The sequence below is a fragment of the Hippocampus bargibanti genome, linkage group LG10 (genome assembly GCF_051943395.1).
Source record: "Hippocampus bargibanti isolate YZ-2025 linkage group LG10, ASM5194339v1, whole genome shotgun sequence".
NCBI classification, from domain to species: domain Eukaryota; kingdom Metazoa; phylum Chordata; class Actinopteri; order Syngnathiformes; family Syngnathidae; genus Hippocampus; species Hippocampus bargibanti.
This window is the reverse complement of record NC_142743.1, coordinates 4245017-4265438: the sequence shown is the minus strand read 5'-3', so window position 1 is coordinate 4265438 and position 20422 is coordinate 4245017. Positions and strand designations below refer to the sequence as shown.

Here is a 20422-nt window from a genome sequence, read left to right as displayed (position 1 = left end):
TATCCCTTTACGGACGATTGGGTCAAATTCGGTACACTAAAGATAAGTGCTTATAGATCGACAAAATGAAAGGTAGCAGTTCAAGTGCCGATTGGAACTGATGCAGCACAAGTTACATGTCCCTTTAAAACAGGTTATGTGCAGCTTTGCCTTTAAGAGAATCAGTGACATCATCTCCTTCTTGCGCAACACAACGTGCGCTCCTCGATCTTCAAAGCTCCTTCTATTTTTCGTCATGGATCAAATATCACGTAAGTATATGTTGTGATGATTTTATGAGCTATTCAGAAGAGGTTTACCTTGATAGTCCGGTTATATCGATATTTTTTCCGACTCCCAAGAATATCGATATAACGAGACTTTACTGTATTTTAATAAAAAGATGTCATATGATTAAATGTGCTACCGCTAAACACTAATGTCACCGTTTTGCCCGTATCTTTGCATCTTTGGTGGTTATGCGGTTGGAAAGTATATTCTTTTATTCCCCCGCGAGCCTACGTCTGTGCGCACCTGGTACTGTGACCGACAATACTTTCATCGTCACCAGCCGTCCAGTACACCATCATGTTAAGAGAACAGAACGCTCTCAGACTTTTCAACGCTTCATCCACTCTGTCCTGCGCGGTCTTGACTTCTGCTGTGCCTACATCGACGACATCCTCATCGCCAGCGACTCCCAAGAAGAGCACCTGCAGCACCTGGAAACGGTTTCAAGCGTCTGGACGAGCACGGCCTGGTCGTCAACTCCGACGAGTGCGTTTTTGGCCAACCCAAGATCAAGTTCCTGGGTCACCTAGTCGATGGCAAAGGAGTACGCCCTCTACCCGGCAAGGTGCAGGCCATCTGTGACTTTCCCACACTTGAGACAGTAACCCAATTACAACGATTCCTCGGGATGGTAAACTTTTACCGCCGCTTCATCCCGAATTGTGCCGAGGCTGCCCTGCCACTAAACTCGCTGACTGGCAACAAGAAGAAGCATGTTCCCGTCGACCTCTCCTCCAAGCAATTGACGGCTGAAGGATCTCGTTGCCGATGCAACACTCCTAGCTCACCCAAGCCCCGGTGGTCAGTTGTCTCTCATGGTTGACGCCTCCACGGTTTCAATCGGTGCGGTTCTCCACGACGGCCTCAACGGTGACTCTCGACCCATCGCCTTCTTCTCCAAGGCCCTCCAGCCGGCCGAACGACGGTACTCCACCTTTGGCCGGGAACTTCTTGGCGTCTACCTCAGCGTGAAGCACTTCCGGCACTTCATCGAGGGTGGCCGCGTCATCATCTACACAAGCCACTCCTCTCCGCCATCCCCTCGGCATCGACGAAGTACCTGGAGCGAGAAGTTCGGCACTTGGACTACTTCTCGCAATTTCACCTTGAGTTTCGCCACGTCCAGGGGGCTCAAAACGAGGTCGCAGACGCCCTTTCTCGAGTTGAGATCAACGCGATCCAGTTTCCCGACGGTCTTGACTACGACGAGATGGCATCAGCCCAGGTACGAGAAGGGCTGGCCGACCATGCCAACGACCCCAACATCATCGCTGTCCCTGTCCATAACTCTGGCTGCACAATCCTGTGCATCCAGTCTGTCCCTCGACCACTGGTTCCAGACTCCTTCCGGCGAAAGGTGTTCCACTCTCTACACAGTCGCTCTCATCCCGGAATTCGTGGCACAATCAAGTTGCTGGCGAAAATGTTTTCCTGGAAGGGACTGCAGAGGGACACGCGAGACTGGGTGTGCGGCTGTCTCCGATGCCAACGCTCAAAGGTCCAGCGCCATACAAAGTCACCCATGGGAATTATTGACACACCGGACGCCCGGTTCAGTCACATCCACATAGATCTTGTCGGACCCATTTGCCCCTCCCGTGGCTTCCGGTACTTGTTGACTTGCGTTGACCGCTTCACCCGATGGTGCGAAGCCCTTCCCTTGTCCGACTACGGGTCCGAAGATGTTGTCGTGCCTTCCTCCAACACTGGGTCGCCCGCTTTGGATCACCAGTCTGCACTATTTGGCAAGCTGTGCAAGTTTCTGAGATGTGAATGAAACCACACGACCGCCTACCACCCAGCTGCGAATGGCATGGTTGAGCGCCTCCACCGCCAAATGAAGGCCTCCCTGATGTCTTCCGACAATGCCGAACACTGGGTGGATAACCTGCCTCTGGTGTTGCTGGGCATCCGCTCCACGATAAAGCCTGACATCAACTCGACTCCAGCGGAGCTGGTATACCGCGCCAGTTTACGTCTGCCTGGTGAGCTGTTCAACCCGACCGACCCTACGACTGTCGTCGTCAATGATCTGCTTACCCGCCTCCGGCAGTTTGCGCTGGCTCTGCGGCCCCGGCCGCCGCGAACATCGTACCAACCTACGCACGTGGATCCTGCACTCCTCACATGTACGCATGCCTCGCGCGGTGTGATCAGGTGCGCAAGCCCCTCCAGCCCCCTTACGATGCCCCGTATCCCGTCCTCTCCCGCGGTGAGAAGACGTTCCGGATTCAAGTCAACGGCCGCAAGGACACAGTCTCCATCGACCGACTCAAACCGGCAGTCGTAGAGCACACGTTGCCGTGCTCCCGAACATCGACTTCGGCCACCCATGTCTGATGATCGACCTTCTTCGTGCCTGCCTGGCCTCTCCGTGTGGCCGAACGACCGGCAGCGGCAGACGTGTGCACTTCCCAGAACGGCTCACCTCCTACCGGCTCTTCTGAGCACGTCCAGCACATTTTTTCCTGCGTCACCTACCCCGACTTCAGATCCAGGAGGGGAGCCCTGTGGCGTCACCAGTGCGCACCGCGGCTTTGATGTCTTTCAAGCCGTTGATCTCCTTGATGTGCGGCTCAGCCTGACGCATATCACATGCTTGAAAATTGTATAAAAGTAGCCGTCGCAGGACAGAGAGGTTCACTCATCTCGGACTCAGACCCAGACAGACACACAGCTCAGAGACCTGCTCAGCATCGCACGGCCTCATGACAGGGGGCGTTGGTGATTACAGATTCTTCTCGCGACTCCTCGGCTGCAGAATAATAGAATTAGTGACAGCAAGCTACAGTAAACAGTTAGCAAGTTAAGTGCAACCATCCAGTCATTTTTTGTGTTGCTTGGCCTTATTTTCAGAATGGTGGATTACATATCTAAATTGAAAGAATTTTCTAAACTGGACTTTCAATCGAAGCAGGAGATAATTAAAGGAAGACCAACACCGGACTGTATAGCTCACAAACGGTGAGGAATAAATGTAAATCTCCTGGACAGCTTCTCAGCTTTTTGGCCAAGAAGGATATATCATTGAAACTATTCCTGAAGCGACAAAGTTGCTCCAGCTCGTGCTCACTGTTCCAGCTACTAAAGCATCAGTGGAGCGGTCATTCTCAGCACAAAATACTGAAAACATACAGTCGGAACAGGACTGATCAAGGACGACTTTCTTCACTGGCAGTGATCTCCATTGAGACAGAGAGACTTGAACTTCATTTATAAGTAAAGGTAACACGATAATAACATTTTTGTAATTATTTTTTCTATGCTACAGTTTGTATACAGTATATAAAAAATGCTGACATGACATTTTAAACAAAATACATTAACTGTTGCCAATCAAATGGTGAATACGCTACTCTGTGGAGTTCATATGTTTGTAAATCTGACTGTGATGACGTCAGCGCCTCACCAGCCATGAACCTCACCGCACGACACTGGTTTCCAGGCAGGCTGGAGAAAAATGTCAGGTGTGATGTGTGATATAAGGATTTCAGCTAGCATGAAAGGAAGTGTATAAAACGGCGGTGAGACCAGCCATGATGTTGGGACTGGAGACAGTGCCACTGAAGAAAAGACAGGAAGCAGAGATGGAGGTAGCAGAGCTGAAGAAGTGACCAGGTTGAATAGGATCAGGAATGAGTACATGAGAGGGACAACTCATATTAGAGGCTTTGGAGAGAAAGTCAGAGAGGCCAGACTGAGATGGTTTGGACATGTTCAGAGTAGAGAGAGTGACTATATCAGGAGAAGGATGCTGAGCCTTGCACTGCCAGGCAGGAGACCGAGAAGGAAACCAAAGATGCTGTTTATGAATGTTGTCAAAGAGGACATGAAGGTAGCTGGTGTGAGAGAAGAGGATGCACAAAATCGGGTTAGATGGAGGACATTGATTTGCTGTGGCGACCCCTGAACGGAAAAGCCGAAAGGAAAAGAAGATCATATAGCTAATAAATAGCTAATAGATCAGGGTTGAGTTGGATTCCTCTCATTTGTTTTTTTCTTCCCTGCTGCGGGAAACTGGAAATTTCCCACTGCACAGAATGAATCCTGAAACAAAATGCCGCTGAACCTTGGTCTCGTTTCCATTTGGCGGTCGCCAAATAGGCAGCCATTTTGACTTTGGTCACCTTTAATTTGCTTTGCTGCTCCCAGCGATTTGGCAACTCTAATGCGGGATAATGGCTTCCCCAAATTCATAACGGCCCCCGAGAGGAAACCGGAACAACCCCCCCCGTGGCAAAAAAAAACAAATACTTTGACACCCCTGACCTAAACGACGTTGGGAAATGGGCTGTTTCTCGGGATTCTACGCCTGATGATTTCGTAAGTCTATAAGCTGTTGTAGGCTTATGTTTGATAATAAAAAGCATCAATAAACGTGAGTCTTTTCAAAATGTACATTTGCACCCAGGAAAAAAGGCGGGAGGTGTTTGGAATTGTCATTTTTGCTGGCTTATTAGGCCACAAATATTCACACCGGGCCCGCTTGAGATCAATTTGGGGTAAATGTGATCCCTTAAAGGACAACCGACATCACTTTTTTGTTTCCTAACTGACATCAGAAAAACATTTTATAGCAACTAAAATACCCAAAACACGCATTATGATATTTTTAGTCAAATGCAAAACACCAATAAAAATGACGTAAAGGGTCCAAAATTTGCAAAAAAATGAGCTGCGAATTGGGCAGTCCCTTTTCTAACTGTTCCAAAAAACAATTAAAAAAAAAAAAAAACAAGTGTGCTGAAACTGCAAAAAATTGAAACCGGAAGTGGCCAGTTTCAGAAGGTCCCGCCCCCTTGTTCGTCGTGTCACGCCAAGACGTCTTGCCTTGCTCGAGAATCAAAACAATGGCTTCAGATTCAGAGAACATGCTTTCTTGTTACTCATCCAGTTATGAATGTGATTCAAATAGTTCTGAAGAGGAAAGCATACATGTTTGCAATCGATTAAAGAATTTATTCCGTGTCATTTTGAGGCAACATTGGGGGGGAATATAGCACCAAAAAGAGGCAGACGATGGCGACAAAGCTCCGTGGAAACAGGCTGATTTGTTTTCTTAGATTTTTTTTGTCAGCGAATATCAAATTGGTGCAACACACAACGATTCACCATAGTGTTATTTATGTGTTTTGCTTCTAATTTCCCCATCAACACGGATCAACACGAAGTTTTCAGACCAAACAAGGTACCGCAAAATGCATTGACGTGATGAAAGGACTGCTGCAATGTGTCCTTTCTCGGTCAGGGGCATTCCTTCAGTGATGTGACATGAAGACATGTTTTCCTTTTCTACTTTCATTCCTTTCATAACGTTGCTGCTGTGAAATGTAAATTTCTCCACTGCGAGACTAATAAAGGCAATTCCAATCCAATCCAAGACTCGTCATCAAGTCAAAATCAAGACTTCCGGAATATTCAGCGCGAGAATTAAAACGTAAGACATAGCTATATGCGGTGGAATCTTTGTAAATTACGCTCAGTAGAAGTCATTTGAAGCGATTTTACAAATTATGGACACAACTTGTCCTGAGGCGTCGGTTGTCCTTTAAATGAATCTAATCCCCCCTAGTTTGAGTGGAATGGGGAGGCTACTTAAAATTCCATCGCTTCCATGCACACACAAAGAGCCTCAGTTAAGCAGTGAAAAGGTCACAGGAAGTCGCCATATACAAGAAAAAAAGCAGCTCCCACGGCTCATCAAGCTGGCGCCCCTCCAGCCTTTTTGCTCTTCCTGCTCTTCGTCTCCCATCACCCTCATCATCATCGTCATTGCCATGCCCACCACAAGCCTGTGCTCCCCCCCTCCCTCCATTTTATTTTGTTCTCGACGCCGGTAGACGCTTGGTCTTCCCACGCTGTCAGCGCAAACGCCGCTCGGACGTGCGTTTACTCAACTGCAGATAGGTCAAGGCGTCTATGGCGGCAACGCGGCGGTGATGAAGCGAGTTGCACAATTACCTTTTGATACTCGGTGTCTTCGGGTCGAAAGTCGCTGCTGACCAACTGGAAGTCCAGGTTGAAATGAGGCAAGCGGTGGAGCAGGTTGACCCACCACGGCGGCGAGTAGTTGACCACGGCCGCCATCTTTATGACGAGATGGTTGGCGTACCCCTCGTTAAAACACGATTATTCGATGCGGACACTGCGGGAGCCAAAAGATATCTTGAAAATAAATCCCTCACACTTGATCAGCCATAATTACACAAAAACAGTAAATAAATAAAAATAAACATCGCTTTTGCTCTCCCAGGGACGTCAAGTTAAATATTTTCTTGACAAGAATGAGCTCTATGCACCTCCACTAGTCTACACATGGCGTTCTGAGAAATAATAATAATAATAATAATAATAATAATCATCATCATCATCATCATCATCATAATCATAATAATCATCATAATCATAATAATAAATTTTATTACTAAGCGCCTATCAAAACTCTCATGCACACATCATAATAATACTACATTTCATTTATAAGCGGCTTTCAAAACACTCAAGGACACTTTACAGTCACAGGATAAGTTTTCAGTCATCTAGACAATAACAATAAAAACACAGATCAAATTATAAATAATAAAAAGAGATTAATTTATATTAAGATTTCAATTTTAAATAATTGCGTTTTGAGATGGGATTTGAAGGTGGGAAGAGAATCATATTTTCGGATGTAAAATCGAGTTTGCGCAAAAATAATTTCAGCAGTAATATGCAGCCATTTTGGGGGCGGCCATTTTGCCTTGTGCTGTCGCCAGGCAATGACAACATTCCTGCTCAGGTAATGGACCAATTACGGCTCACCTATTTTGTGGGTTTGAGTCATAATTGGTTCTTATTTCAGGCAGTGGCACCGTGATGACATTTTTCGTTAGAATATGGATAGTTACACGTTCTCTTGAAAAGAAAATACTTAATTTTGGAGGGGCAAAGGGGATCCTCTTGTTTTTGAAACTATTTTTATCAATGAATATTTTTTTTCGTTTCTCAAAAACAATTAAAATCATTTTTTTAAAATCCCCCCCATGAATAAAATGAAAAAAATCTCTTTGAAAGAAAAATCTTTACAGCTGTCAAGTCCATTTTTCTCTTTTGAACAAAATACTTTTCACCTTGCAGTTCATTCACACGAAAATAAGTCGGTGCTCAAGAACAAAAATTAAAATGAAAATATTCAATGTTTTTAAGTTTAAAAAAATCACAGGGGGAATAAACACCAAAAAAATTATTTCAAAAAAATATGCGTGTTTTCATTTCGTAAAATGTCCGCCTAATAGTCAATCTGGTATTTATGTATCGATCCAAATCGTGCCGTTTCGTCAAAAAAGGGAAAAACACTACGTTCCCCCTTTTCTCCCGGAACAACAAGAAAATTTCAGTTTCGCTCACGACTATTGGAATTTCTACACGTCTGCTTTTTTTCTGCATTTGACGATCTTTCTGCTTCAGTCCCCTGCAATCGAATGCACGGGCTCCTTTCGCCTTCATGTTTACCACGGGCTGACACCACTTGACTTTCATATCGATTCCCATTCAAGTAAACAGCTTTTTTGGAGGGGGCGGGGCGTCATTCGCCGGCGAAGGTGGGGAGGGGGGGACCTCAACAAAAGCAGACACATTATTTCGACTCGCACGTTGACAATGGAAGACGAAAACAAAGCCTTCCCAAAAGTTCGATGGCCGACTCCACATTATAACGGACAACAAAAATGGCCGTTCAATCACACATCCATGTGTCCGTCCGTCCACACATACACGCGCGCGCACACACACGCGCACACACAAGTAGGTCAAGCTCGGCGCTCGACGCCGGCCGGGACCCCCCGGTAGTCGAGGCGACCTGGCCCGGTTTAGCTCGCTGGCGTCAGCCGCCCCCCTCCACATCCCCACCCCACCGGCTTTGTCCTCGGCGAGTGCCGCAGTCTCGGCCGAGTCGCCACGGCAACACCACCGCAGCGCCTCGGAACATCCCGTCCCGCTCACCTCTCTGTTCGCTCCGGGGGCGTCTGTTGCCTTGTCCGTTGCCGCATCAACGCGACGGCGGCGAGCGAGCGTTCACCGTCAGTGGCCGACGACCATTTCCAGGCTCTCGCGGGGGTCGAGTCGGTCGCTCCGGCCGCTTTGTTTGGTTCACCTGGTCGCGATGGCGTCCGCCGGACCGCCGTCGCTCATATTCACCGCGGACGGTGCTCGACGAAATGCGCACACGCACGGGAAGTGTTGGAAAGAGCGGAGAAGATTGTGGGGAGGTTTCGCGGTGGCTCACGCAGCGCGCGCGGGTGCATGTGATTGAAAAAATAAATAAGAGCGCAAGGTTACCCCCTAGCGGAAAACAAATGACAGTTCCCAAAAAGAAATGACGTCATCCATAGGACGACTTTAAAAAAAAAACTACAGAAGGCTATTGTTGCCAGATCAGGACAAAAAAAATCAATACTTTAATTGGCTATCGTTTTACTTTAATTGGCTAGACATTCACAATTGCGAGAAAATAAATTTACCCCTCAAAAAATAGGTTTTCCCTTGCCCACAAGGTTGAGATTTGATCCCCACAACTGGATGATTTATTTGATTTGATCAAACTTTTTGAAATGATTCACTTTTCTTTGAAAATCTGTCATTTTGAATCTTTGTGTCTTAGAAGAAAAATGTCCCTTGAAAAGTAACAAAAATATCATCACGTCACCTGAAAGGACAACCAACGTCACTTTTTTGTTTTTTAACTGACATCAGAAAAACGTTTTATAGCATCTAAATACTCAAAACACGCAGTATGATATTTTTAGTCAAATGCAAAACACCAATAAAAATGACTTCAAGTGTCCAAATTCTGCAAAAAAATTGAACTGCGTTTTCAGAAAGTTTTCAGAAAGTCCCGCCCCCAGTTCGTGACGTCACGCCAAGACATCTTGCATTGCTTGTGAATCAAATCAATGGCTTCAGATTCGGAGAATATGCTTTCTTGTTACACATCCAGTTATGAATATGATTCAAATAGTTCTGAAGAGGAAAGCATACATGTTTGCAATCGATTAAAGAATTATATGTGCCATTTTGAGGCAACATTGGGGGAAAATCTCTCACCCAAAAAAAAAGAGGCACAAAATGGCGACCTCCAGTGGCCACCTCCGCTTCCACAGGCTGATAAATTCCTTATATGGAGCTTGGATGCCCTCTTCTGGCAGCTTTTGGGTGCAACACGGTTCTCAGACCAAACATGTACAGCAAAACACATTGACGTGATGGAAGGACTGCTACAATGTGTTGTTTTTCCGTCAGGGGGCGGTCCTTTCGTGACGTCACGTACGCACTCGTCACCAACTCAAAATAAAGACTTCCTGAATATTCAGAGTGAATCTTAAAAACGTAAAATATAGCTATATGCAGTGGAATCTTATTAAAATACGCTCAGAAGTCATTTGAAGCCATTTTACGAATTATGGGCACAACTTGTGTCGGTTGTCCTTTAAATCAGACATCAGAAAAACGTTTTATAGCATCTAAAATACCCAAAACATGCAGGCTGATATTTTTAGTCAAATGCAAAACACTAATAAAAATGAATTAAAGTGTCCCAAAACTACTTCAAAATGACCTCGGAGATGGCGAGTTTCAGGTCCCGCCCCCTTGTTCATGGCGTCACGCCAGGATGTCTTTGCCGTGCTCTAGAATCAAAACAATGACTTCAGATTTGGAGATGCTTTCTTGTTACTCATCCAGTTATGAATATGATTCAAATAGTTCTGGAGAGGAAAGCATAAATGTTTGCAATCGATTAAAGAAATACTTGGGTATCAATTCGAGCTGTCAGGACTCCAATGTCGCGTCCCAGAAAATGCACAAGTGGCGTCTACTGGGAAGTTGTGTCAACTAGTATCAAATAGTGCAACACACAACGATTCACCATCGCGTTATGTATGTGTTTTCCTTCTAATTTCGCCATCAACACGGATCAACACGACGTTTTCAGACCAAACAAAGTGCCCAAAATGCATTGTGTGTTGCTTTCTCGGCCAGGGGCGTTCCAGACGTGACGTCACGTCAGGCATCATCATCAACTCAAAAACAAGACTTCTGAATATTCAGTGCGAGTCTTAAAACGAAAAATATAGCTATATGCTGTGGAATCTTTGTAAAATATGCTCAGTAGAAGTCATTTGAAGTGATTTTTAAAGTCAAAGTCAGCTTTATTCTCCAATATGCTAATATGTGTGACATACAGCACAGATGAAATTACTGTCCTCTCGGACCCAGCATGCAAGGCACTTATAATTACTTTAACAAACATAATAAACATGAAAAAGCCAATTTGCCGGGAGAGGGGAGCCGCTGCGTGTTCACGCGCCGCCATCTTGGGGAAGAAAAAAAAATGACAACACAAAGACACAGAATCATTCATTCTTCAGGACTTGCTGTACCCTCTTTGTGATGACATGAAGCAGTTCTAGTTGAAAGAGGAGAGGATCAAATCATCCATGTCAGCAGTGGATCAGGGACGTCATGGTGGAATTTGTACGTCTACAAGCTAAATGTTGAAAGCAAACATGAAGCTGTAGCATCCATTGACAAAAAGACATTGTCTCACATCTCCTGTCCCACATAAATCCGCTTCAATTCCAAGCCGCGACAGTTCCACATACGCATCGGCGCTCTGCGCTGACGCTGCTTTCTTCTTATCGCGGGCTCCTCAAGCCAGGCATCCATCCAACTGCAGACTGTCCAACAGCACTGACCTTTCCGCTGACAAAGCGGGGCTGTGAAGATGCTGCCCATTACAGGCGCAAAAACGCACAATGGCCCGAGAGCTGTCCAGCGATCGCAGTCAAATGGCTCCGACATTCCTCCCATTCAAAAACAGTACTGGCATATTCATGCTGCCGAAAGGCGCAACCGCTCAGCACAGTCTCCTCCTTAATGATTGTCGTGGCCAAAAATGATAAAAAACATTCTGTATCCGTTCCACACGACGCACAACAACACAAAGTGGCAAAAGAAAACACAATAACAAGACAAAAACAACACAAAAAGCAAGGCTCGTGAGAGCACTTGCTGATGGCTGCCTACTTAGGCGCCATCTTGGAAAAAAAAAGGTTGGTGAGATTGACAAATGAGTAGAGTGGGCAATCAGTGATTCAGGCGGAATCAGAGATACCAGCTCGTCCTTTAAAGGACAACCGACGTCTCCGGACAAGTTGTGTCCATAATTTGTAAAATGGCTTCAAATGACTTCTACTGAGCGTATTTTAATAAGATTCCACCGCATATAGCTATATTTTACGTTTTAAGACTCGCGCTGAATATTCAGGAAGTCTTGTTTTTGAGTTGGTGACAAGTCCGTACGTGACGTCACCAAAGAAAAAATGACGCATTGTAGCAGTGCTTCCATCACGTCAATGTATTTTGCTGTTCTTGTTTGGTCTGGGGACCTCGTGTTGCAGCCAAAAGCCGCCAGAAGTCCAAGCTCCATAAAAGGAATTTATCAGCCTGTGGAAACGGAGGTGGCCACGGGAGGTCGCCATTTTGTGCCTCTTTTTCGATGAGACATTTCCCCTCAATGTTGCCTCATAATGGCACGGAATAAATTATTTAATTGATTGCAAACATGTATGCTTTCCTCTTCAGAACTATTTGAATCATATTCATAACTGGATGTGTAACAAGAAAGCAGATTCTCCGAATCTGAAGACATTGTTTTGATTCTCCAGCAATGCAAGACGTCTTGGCGTGACGTCACGAACTTTCTGAAAATGCCCAATTCGCAGCTCAATTTTTTGCAGATTTTGTACACTTTGTCATTTTTATTCGTGTTTTGCACTTGAATAGAAATATCAGACTGCGTGTTTTGGGTATTTTAGATGCTGTAAAACGTTTTCCTGATGTCAGTTAAGAAACAAAAAAGTGACGTCGGTTGTCCTTTAAGTGTCATTCAAAAGAAAACAACATTGCATTTTCCGAAAAATTAACATTTATCTATCAAAGAAATATCACCCATCCATTTTTTGAAGACAGATATTCCGTCGGTCACTCCAAAAAATCTTTCAAAAAACATGACACATTTCTAAAAAAAATCTTTGAAATGAAAACACATTTCATTTCCTAAACATAAAAAAATCAACTGTTCACAAAAAAATGGGACTTTCAAAAGTTTCTTAAAAATAACACAAAAATCTTCAAAAAGTCTAAAAACATGAAATTTTCCTCTTAAAAAAATATGTCTCTTTACCCTCACTTTGTTTTCGCATGACGTCCAAACTACATCGTATTCACGCCGGCTCCACTTTTGATTTTAATGTATGCACCCATATGAATTATGTCGCGGCTTGGAATTGAAGCGGATTAATGTGGGACAGGAGATGTGAGACAATCTCTTTTCGTCAGTCAATGCTACAGTTTGGTGTTTGCTTTCAACATTGCGCTTGAGAAGCCTGATCCACTGCTGAAAAGGATGCTTTCATCATCTCTTTCATCTAGAACTGCTTTATGTCACAAATAGGGTACAGTAAGTGCTGAAGAATGAATGACTGTGTTTTTGTGTTGTCATATTGTTTGTTATTTATTTATTTTGACTGCAAGATGGCGCCACGATAGTGGCTGCCTTTTCTGCAGGTCCTGTATTGTTTTTCTACTTCTTTCTTTCCTTTCCTCTTCCTTTCAGAACTTTGCTGCCGTGTTACTTCCGGGTAGAGTGAACGCTGGCGCGAATGGCGGCCGCTGCTCACCCGCACAAAAAAATCCCGGGATTGTGAAGTGTCCTAGAGAGTTTTGAAAGGCGCTTAGAAATGAAATGTATTATTCTTATTATTATTACTACTGCACCAACAATAACGATATTTTTTTATCCCCGTTTAAATTTCTCAGATGATGAAGCAAACGTCACAAAGACGACATTTTTTCCCGGCAGGATTCGCTCCGTACGAGAAGGCACTTTGGGTGGCGGGTGGTCCAGGGGGGGGCTACGTTTCCATGCCGACGGCGACTCCGCCCGTAGGTGTTCCACAGGGAGGAGTACCGCTCCCGCTGTCCTTTTGCGGTCACATGATCCTGGCCTCTCTGCTTCTCCGAGGGTACGACTCGGCCACGATGATGTCGTCCGAATGGTCCGAGTCCGCCGAATAGGCGTCGTCACCCGTGTCCATCTCTGTGTCGCAGGAAAGGCGGGTTGAAAAATGTGAATAACAAACGGCGGCCATATCCCCCCCCCCACCCACCCCAAAAAAAAAAAAAAAAAAACAGAAGCAAAATACAGGTAACATCCAAGTTACGGCTGTCGCGATTTACGACCACCCATACTTACGGCCACGACCGCCAGACCATTTTAAAAAAATATTATGCCTGGCACCGCAACTCGCAAGCAGCCGGCAACGCGTACTACAATTTTGGCCAGTCAGCATGTCACACACTCGCACAGCAACCTACTGCGTGACTACACTCAATACAGTAGTTATACAGTGCAGATACCATCTCCTGTAGTACTGTACACTGCTTTTTTCCGAGCGTGTGTGTCGGGTGACCTCTTCTGGCTGTTAACAGGGAGAGCAATTTTTCGACAGCTGTATTCTTTACGTGTAAGTGTTTTCTTTAACCCACGATATAAAATCTAAATATAAAATATAAATCGATAATATGAAATATAAAATGATAATGGTGACACTAAAAGCGAAGTATAACATTTATAAATGAACTGTACAGTAAACAGTTTTGTATACATTACAGGTATAGTTATACAGTAAAAAAAAAATCGATAATACAAAATATAAAATTATAAAAATGACACTAAAGGTTATAATTTTTATTATTTATAAAATGTATAAATGAACTGTAAACCGTTTGGTATATAATAGTATTAACGTAGCTTAAAGAACAACCAACGTCTCCGGACAAGTTGTGTCCACCGCATATAGCTATATTTTACGTTTTAAGACTTGCGCTGAATATTCCGGAAGTCTTATTTTTGAGTTGGTGATGAGTCCGCACCCTACGACGTAAGGTTCATTCAGTGACGTGGGGTTCCTTCAGTGACGTAGGGCCTATGTCACTGAAGGAACGCCCCAGACCGAAAAAAGGACACATTGTAGCAGTCCTTCCAACACGTCAATGCATTTGGTTGTACTTGGCTGGTCTGAAAACATCGTGTAGCACCAAAAAAGAGGCAGAAGAGGGAGACAAAGCTCCATGTAAGGAATTAATCAGCCTGCGGAAACAGGCTGATTAATTCCTGAGAGGAGCTTTGTCGCCATTTTCTGCCTCTTTTTGTGCTACATTTCCCAACCCCCGATAGCTCAAAAGGGCATGGAATAAATATAAAAAATAATCGATTGCAAACATGTATGCTTTCCTCTTCAGAACTATTTGAATCATATTCAGAATTGGACGAGTAACAAGAAAGCATATTCTCCGAATCTGAAGCCATTGTTTTGACTCTCCAGCAAGGCAAGACGTCTTGGGGTGATGTCACGAACAAGGGGGTGGGACCTTCTGAAACTGGCCACTTCCGGGTTCATTTTTTTGCAGATTTTGGACACTAAGTAATTTTTATTGGTGTTTTGCATTTGACTAAAAATATCATACTGCGTGTTTTGGGTATTTTAGATGCTAGAAAATGTTTTTCTGATGTCAGTTAAGAAACAAAAAAGTGACGTCGGTTGTCCTTTAAAAACAAGATTGAAAAAGGGGAAATGCCAACCTTCCAAAAAAATTAAACAGATAAAGAACTTAGAAAGGAGTGACCACTTCCGATATCTACTACGACTACTATACAAAAACAATAAAAATCATAACATCAACTGAAAGAAATGACATAATACAGATAATGATGGATGCGTATAAAGGAGGGAAAAATAAAGTAATCTCATCCCTTTACAAAGGGCTCCTGTTGAACAGGGGGAACTCAACTCTATACATAAAAGAGAAATGGGAAAAGGAACTAGCATAACAGAGGAAGAATGGTCAAATATTTGCAAAATACAACAATCAATAACCACTTTGAGACATTGGAGAGAATTTGGATGGAAGAATATCATAAGATTTTTTTACAACCCCGGAGGTGACCGGGAAATATACACCAGAACAGAAAAAGTGCTGCCGTCTATTGGACAGGAAAGAAATGTAGATCACGCACATATATTTTGGTAATGTCAAAAGTTGAAAGGTTATTGGGAAGAAGTTTGGAGAGAACTAAAGAAGAAAATTGGCTACAATATTGGCATATTGTAATATAAAAAAGATGTAAAATACAAAAGATCGATTTGGTGATGTATCTAGCTAACATAAATCAAGAAAACGTGCAAAAAAAGAAATGGGTACTTGATAAAAGTGCTGCTGATAGCTAGCAAGAAAGCCATATCAAGAAAATGGTTTAAAACTGACCCACCCACAAAGAATCAATGGTTCGAAATAGTGAAAGAGATATTTGAGTTGGCTAGATTCACACACATATTGAGGTTCCAAGTAGGGAAGTTTAAAACAAGATGGGAAAAATGGGATGAATATAAATAAACAATCAAATGAATGAACGAATGACACCACAAATCAGTCAGTCAAGATAGCTCACGAATATAAATCAAAATTAGGGGAAACTTGTCACTATTGATCACTTTTTTTACTATTACTGATAGAGTGTTTATGCACATTAGTAAACATATTACGTTATTTCATGTTTAGATTAAGTAAACATATGTTTTTTCATGTTTAGCTTAGTATATATTATGAATTGTGCACGTTTAATTTCAGTCTAATTTAGTTAAATAAAACTATCAGTCTTATTAGTTCAATAGCCGTTGGAAGGAAAAGGCAGCGGCTCCAACTTCAATCTGAGACCCGCCCAACACTGAGTTGTTCGTAACCGATTGGACGGGAAAGGTCGACTTGTTCGCAACTGATTGGACAACAGATCGCCACTCTGTATGTTTAAAAACTTGTCAGAGCGGGAGCTCGGTCTCTTTTGCTCTTTCTCTTTGTTCTCTGTGCTCATGTCTTCGTCCCACCGAGACGAGAAGTGCTTTCTCTGTCTCATTAGAATAAAGTAGTTTTTTGTTCACCATCTATTGTACTTGCTGATATTTTTATCAAGTGAACTCCAGACAATGCGCGAACCAGGAAAGACAAACGAAGTTTGAACCAGACATTAATTGGTGCCGATTAACCCGTGCCAGTCAACCTGCCTTAGCGTGAGGACTACAACTGGGCGACCAGTCAAGGCGAGACGGGAACTAAAGAAGCTCCTGGTGGTTGACCCGTTTTATAATTTTGACGGGAGGCGCGCATTGAGAGGCGCGTCGAACCTGCTCTTTGATTGGGGCGACCTACGGAAGAAACGAAGATTTTTTTCGTTCTTCACTGAAGCCTGCTCGTGCAATCCTCCGCGCGAGAGACGGAAAGAATCACAACTTTCTGGTGGCGTTGTGGCTCCTCGCGTTCTGGCTGAAGGACTACACGGCAGCATTCAAAAGTTCACTAAGTAAGTAGCGCGCTAGCTAGCAGCCATTGTTTGAATGCATTGTGAGACCTCTCCCGGCCAGAGACGGTCCTATTCCACTTGACTCACGTACGAACCGGTGTGAAGCGATTTTCGTTAGGCAAGGTGGCCAAATGAGAATACGTATGCCGGTGGAGGAGTGCATATTAATGTGCACGAAATATCCACACGCCGAATTGTGAATCGGAAGTTTTCCAGTGAAAGAATATTGTTCACAAGGTGGTGATAGCTGGGATTCAGTTTGTGTGGTGGACCGCTTTTATTCTGAAGAGCGGAAGTGTTTTAGGGCAGCTGCTATAGTACTGAGTCAAGAGGAAAGAAATAAGATCAAAAATACATTCTTAACTTGGTTTGTCTATGCTAGCATAGTGGCACAGAGAAGGTTCTTTGTCTCGGAGAGAAAAAAGGGTGGGGGCGAAGTCATTTGAGCCGTTGGTGTGTGTGTGTGTGTGTGCGTGTGTGCGTAAGAGCATTCCTTGTGTGTGTGCGTGAACGCGCATCCTGGCTGAGGATTGGCGCGAATCACGCCCTTTGTTCTTGGGTTTGAATCAACATCGCGAGGTGTGCTTCCTTTCTGGTGATAGTTAAAGAAGGAATTTGTTGTTGCAATCGTGAAAATGGGTGCTATTTTTTCTAAAAAGACCCCAATTCATAGGGACGTAGAGTTTATGTCCAAAAAGTTCCCAGGTAGCGAACTTTATTGCAAGAAGTGGATGGACTGTAGTACGTTCTCTGGTGCTTTGCAACTACAACCTTTGAAGGAAATCATGTTTCGATTGAAACTTCAGGAAGCATCCGCGATGAAAAAATCTCTTGGAAAGATACGTGCCGAGATAATTGCCTGCGAAGCTTGGATTGCGCAAGCAAAAATCAGAGAGAGAGAAATGGAAGCCAAACGGATGAAAAAAGAGGAGAAAGCGATAGTTGCAATGTCTTCCAAAGTGGGCTCTGACGATGAAACTGTGGCTTCGTCTGTTGCACGTCCCAATGAAAAGTTGGTGGAAAATGGAAAGCAGCCATTGTTTCAATCCCCAGAGCTCCCCCACGGGAGGCGAGGAAAAGAGGCGGGGGGCTGCGCCGCCGAGCAGGCGCCGCGACCCCCCTCCTACCACTCCTTCTCTTCCCCCTCCTCCTTCTACCCCTCCTCCGCAGGGCTGAAGAAAGGGGAGGACGCCATTTGTTCAACCCCTGTGGGGCGGGTGGGCCCCCCTGAGTGGGCCCCCCCGGTGATGACTCCAAATGTCTGTTGGGCAGACCAGCAGAATGGAGCGCTTATGACCCCTACTGGAGGAATACGAGGATTGCAACCTGATATTAAAAATCAGATTGCTGCTGATTGTGTCTCTTCGCGTACGAGGAGCAAAGCAAATTGTTCTGGACAATTGTATCCGTTTGAAGAGTTGAATGGAATTGAAATGAATAATGGAAGCGACTGTGACGTTTTGCCACTCATTCAGGTAGCAAATCCTAATTCTTCAAGCATACATGATCAAACTATCTTGGTTTATCGGCCATGGGGCGACAGTGATGTTGCAGAGGCGTGTAAAGGACTAGGTGATGTTGTTGAAAATGCAGAAAGTTGGACTGAGAATTTTGAGGAATTATGTGCTTCTTATCAGTTGAATGGACAAGAAACACTTAAGGTTCTCAGGAGATGCTTGGGACACCATTGGAATCGGGTGAAAGGTGACTTTACTGGGAAAACATCGATGGGAACAAACATGTCGTACGAGGAAGCAACAACCCAACGAAGATTGATTTGTGAAAACATCCGAACATTATGGAAAAAAAACACCAAACTTTGGCTTGATTCAGAATTGTAGACAGTTACGTGGGGAAGATATTAACATTTTTCGGGGACGCTTGGAAAATGTTTTTCGAAACCACTGCTGTATTCCTGAATCTGCTGATGAGAATTCCATATATGTCAACCAATTCAAGCAAACATTTTTGCAGAATTTGACGCCGGAAATTGGAGATTTCATTCGCAAACATTATGTCCAACACCGGACTGGAAGGTTGGTTGATCTCATGGAGTGGGCAATACACGCCCAAGAAGTGGTGAGAAAAAAGTGGGGAAATGGTGCAGATTCGCCGATGGAACATGTGATGGCATCTACCATGGGTAACATAATGGAGAACGTGTTATACCAGGATCGGATGAAGAGACGGATGCCGCACAATAAAAAATCGACTCAGAAAAACCATGGAGGCAACAGGCAAACCATGGCCTGAATGTCTGTTTTTGGTTAAATTATATATGAGAATAACACCCACTAATAATGGCTTAACGCCTTTTGAGATCTTGCATGGCAGACCTTTCATCCTCCCATTATGGGAAGGTGTGCCCTGGCAAGAAAATGAATCAGATCCAGGTGCTTTGTTGGCAAAATGGTTGTGTGAAATGTTTACAACAAAAGAGGTTCAGTCAGCCTGTGTACTGCCGCAGTCTGCCCTGTTGTCTCCACAGGAGCAGAAGCTGCTTCGCCCCGGAGACCACGTGCTGATCAGAGCGATTAAACGGAAGCCCTGGTCGGCGCCAAAGTGGGAGGGGCCATTCACCGTGCTGATAACAAAGCCAACTGCCATCAAAATCGCCGAGAGGTCCACCTGGGTGCATCAAAGCCACTGCAAAATCGTTCACCAACCAGATCCGGAGCAGGTGGAAGAGAGACGGAGCCAAACCACTCAATAGCCATGGGTTTGGTCCACATCATCTTGCTGTATGAATTAGTGGAGGCAATCCAGATGACGCACGTAAAGCCTCCCATTCCATCAGCCTGCCAAACTCCACCATTGCAACCAACGATGACAGAAAAGTGCCCGAGCATGGCACATCCTGTAGCCTGCTTGCCACTACAAGATACAGGAATCATCTCATTTCCTCTTAACATCCTCAGGAACGAAGCACGACAAACTGGAAGTGATTACCCTCATGGTTCTTGGTACGCTCGTATCAAGTCAGGGAAGACTTGGACCACTGGTTGGGACTCCGTTGTGGTCCATTCTGAGCCCAAAACAAAATGGGTTCAAAATAGCTGTGCCCAAGAAGCAAAACGAATTGTCAGAAAGATAACTCAAGGGAACTGGTTAGGAACTGGAACTGGCACAATGACAGATATCCAACTCGTTATCGTAACCCACAAGGTTGCAGGATGCATGGACTTGAGACTCTGTCCTGATTTTCGTGAACATCACACTGGTTTTCCCGTAACTATATGCATGTTGTCATCTTTGACAACACCAGTCGTGACATCGCCTTTCCAGCGCAAACCACACATCAAACCGACAGCCTGGATGGAAACACCTGACAAAAAAGCCCAAAATTCAGATGTCATGGACGCATTATATCAACCATTTGCAGGAGAAAAACATGACTGGAATCCGTTGTTATCAAACACGTGGTATCGTTATGCTACATTAATTGCTAAACAAAATAGGAAAAGTAATTGCTTTGTTTGTTCTTTTATGCCACATTCTGTAACGCAACAAAGAGTGCATTCAAAGGTATTTGGAGATAAAATGGCTCGAGCTGCGTATATGTTAATATCTTCGCATAAACCTGATCAACATTTTCCAGTTCTTCGCAATGCTTCGAGAGGAGAGATTGTTCCAAGTTTGGATACCATTTTGGAAACTGAAAATCAGGTTATGACCGAGAGCGGATTGCGATTACCA

The 20422-nt window shown here is 44.3% G+C and overlaps 2 protein-coding genes across 5 annotated transcripts in view; both read right to left on the bottom strand.

The window, feature by feature from the left end:
* ttyh3b (tweety family member 3b) overlaps nt 1-8565 on the bottom strand; it is a 40811-nt gene extending 32246 nt beyond the window's left edge. For both annotated transcript variants that reach the window (XM_089005464.1, XM_089005465.1), the window contains exons 1-2: nt 8254-8565; nt 6232-6415 (exon numbers count right to left, since the gene is read on the bottom strand). In XM_089005464.1, coding sequence (XP_088861590.1) covers nt 6232-6357 — 126 coding nt within the window. In that variant the 5' untranslated portion in view covers nt 6358-6415; nt 8254-8565. The remainder of the gene's footprint in view (nt 1-6231; nt 6416-8253) is intronic.
* A 1868-nt stretch (nt 8566-10433) lies between these two features.
* iqce (IQ motif containing E) overlaps nt 10434-20422 on the bottom strand; it is a 46079-nt gene continuing 36090 nt past the window's right edge. For all 3 annotated transcript variants that reach the window (XM_089005462.1, XM_089005461.1, XM_089005463.1), the window contains exon 22: nt 10434-13408. In XM_089005462.1, coding sequence (XP_088861588.1) covers nt 13302-13408 — 107 coding nt within the window. In that variant the 3' untranslated portion in view covers nt 10434-13301. The remainder of the gene's footprint in view (nt 13409-20422) is intronic.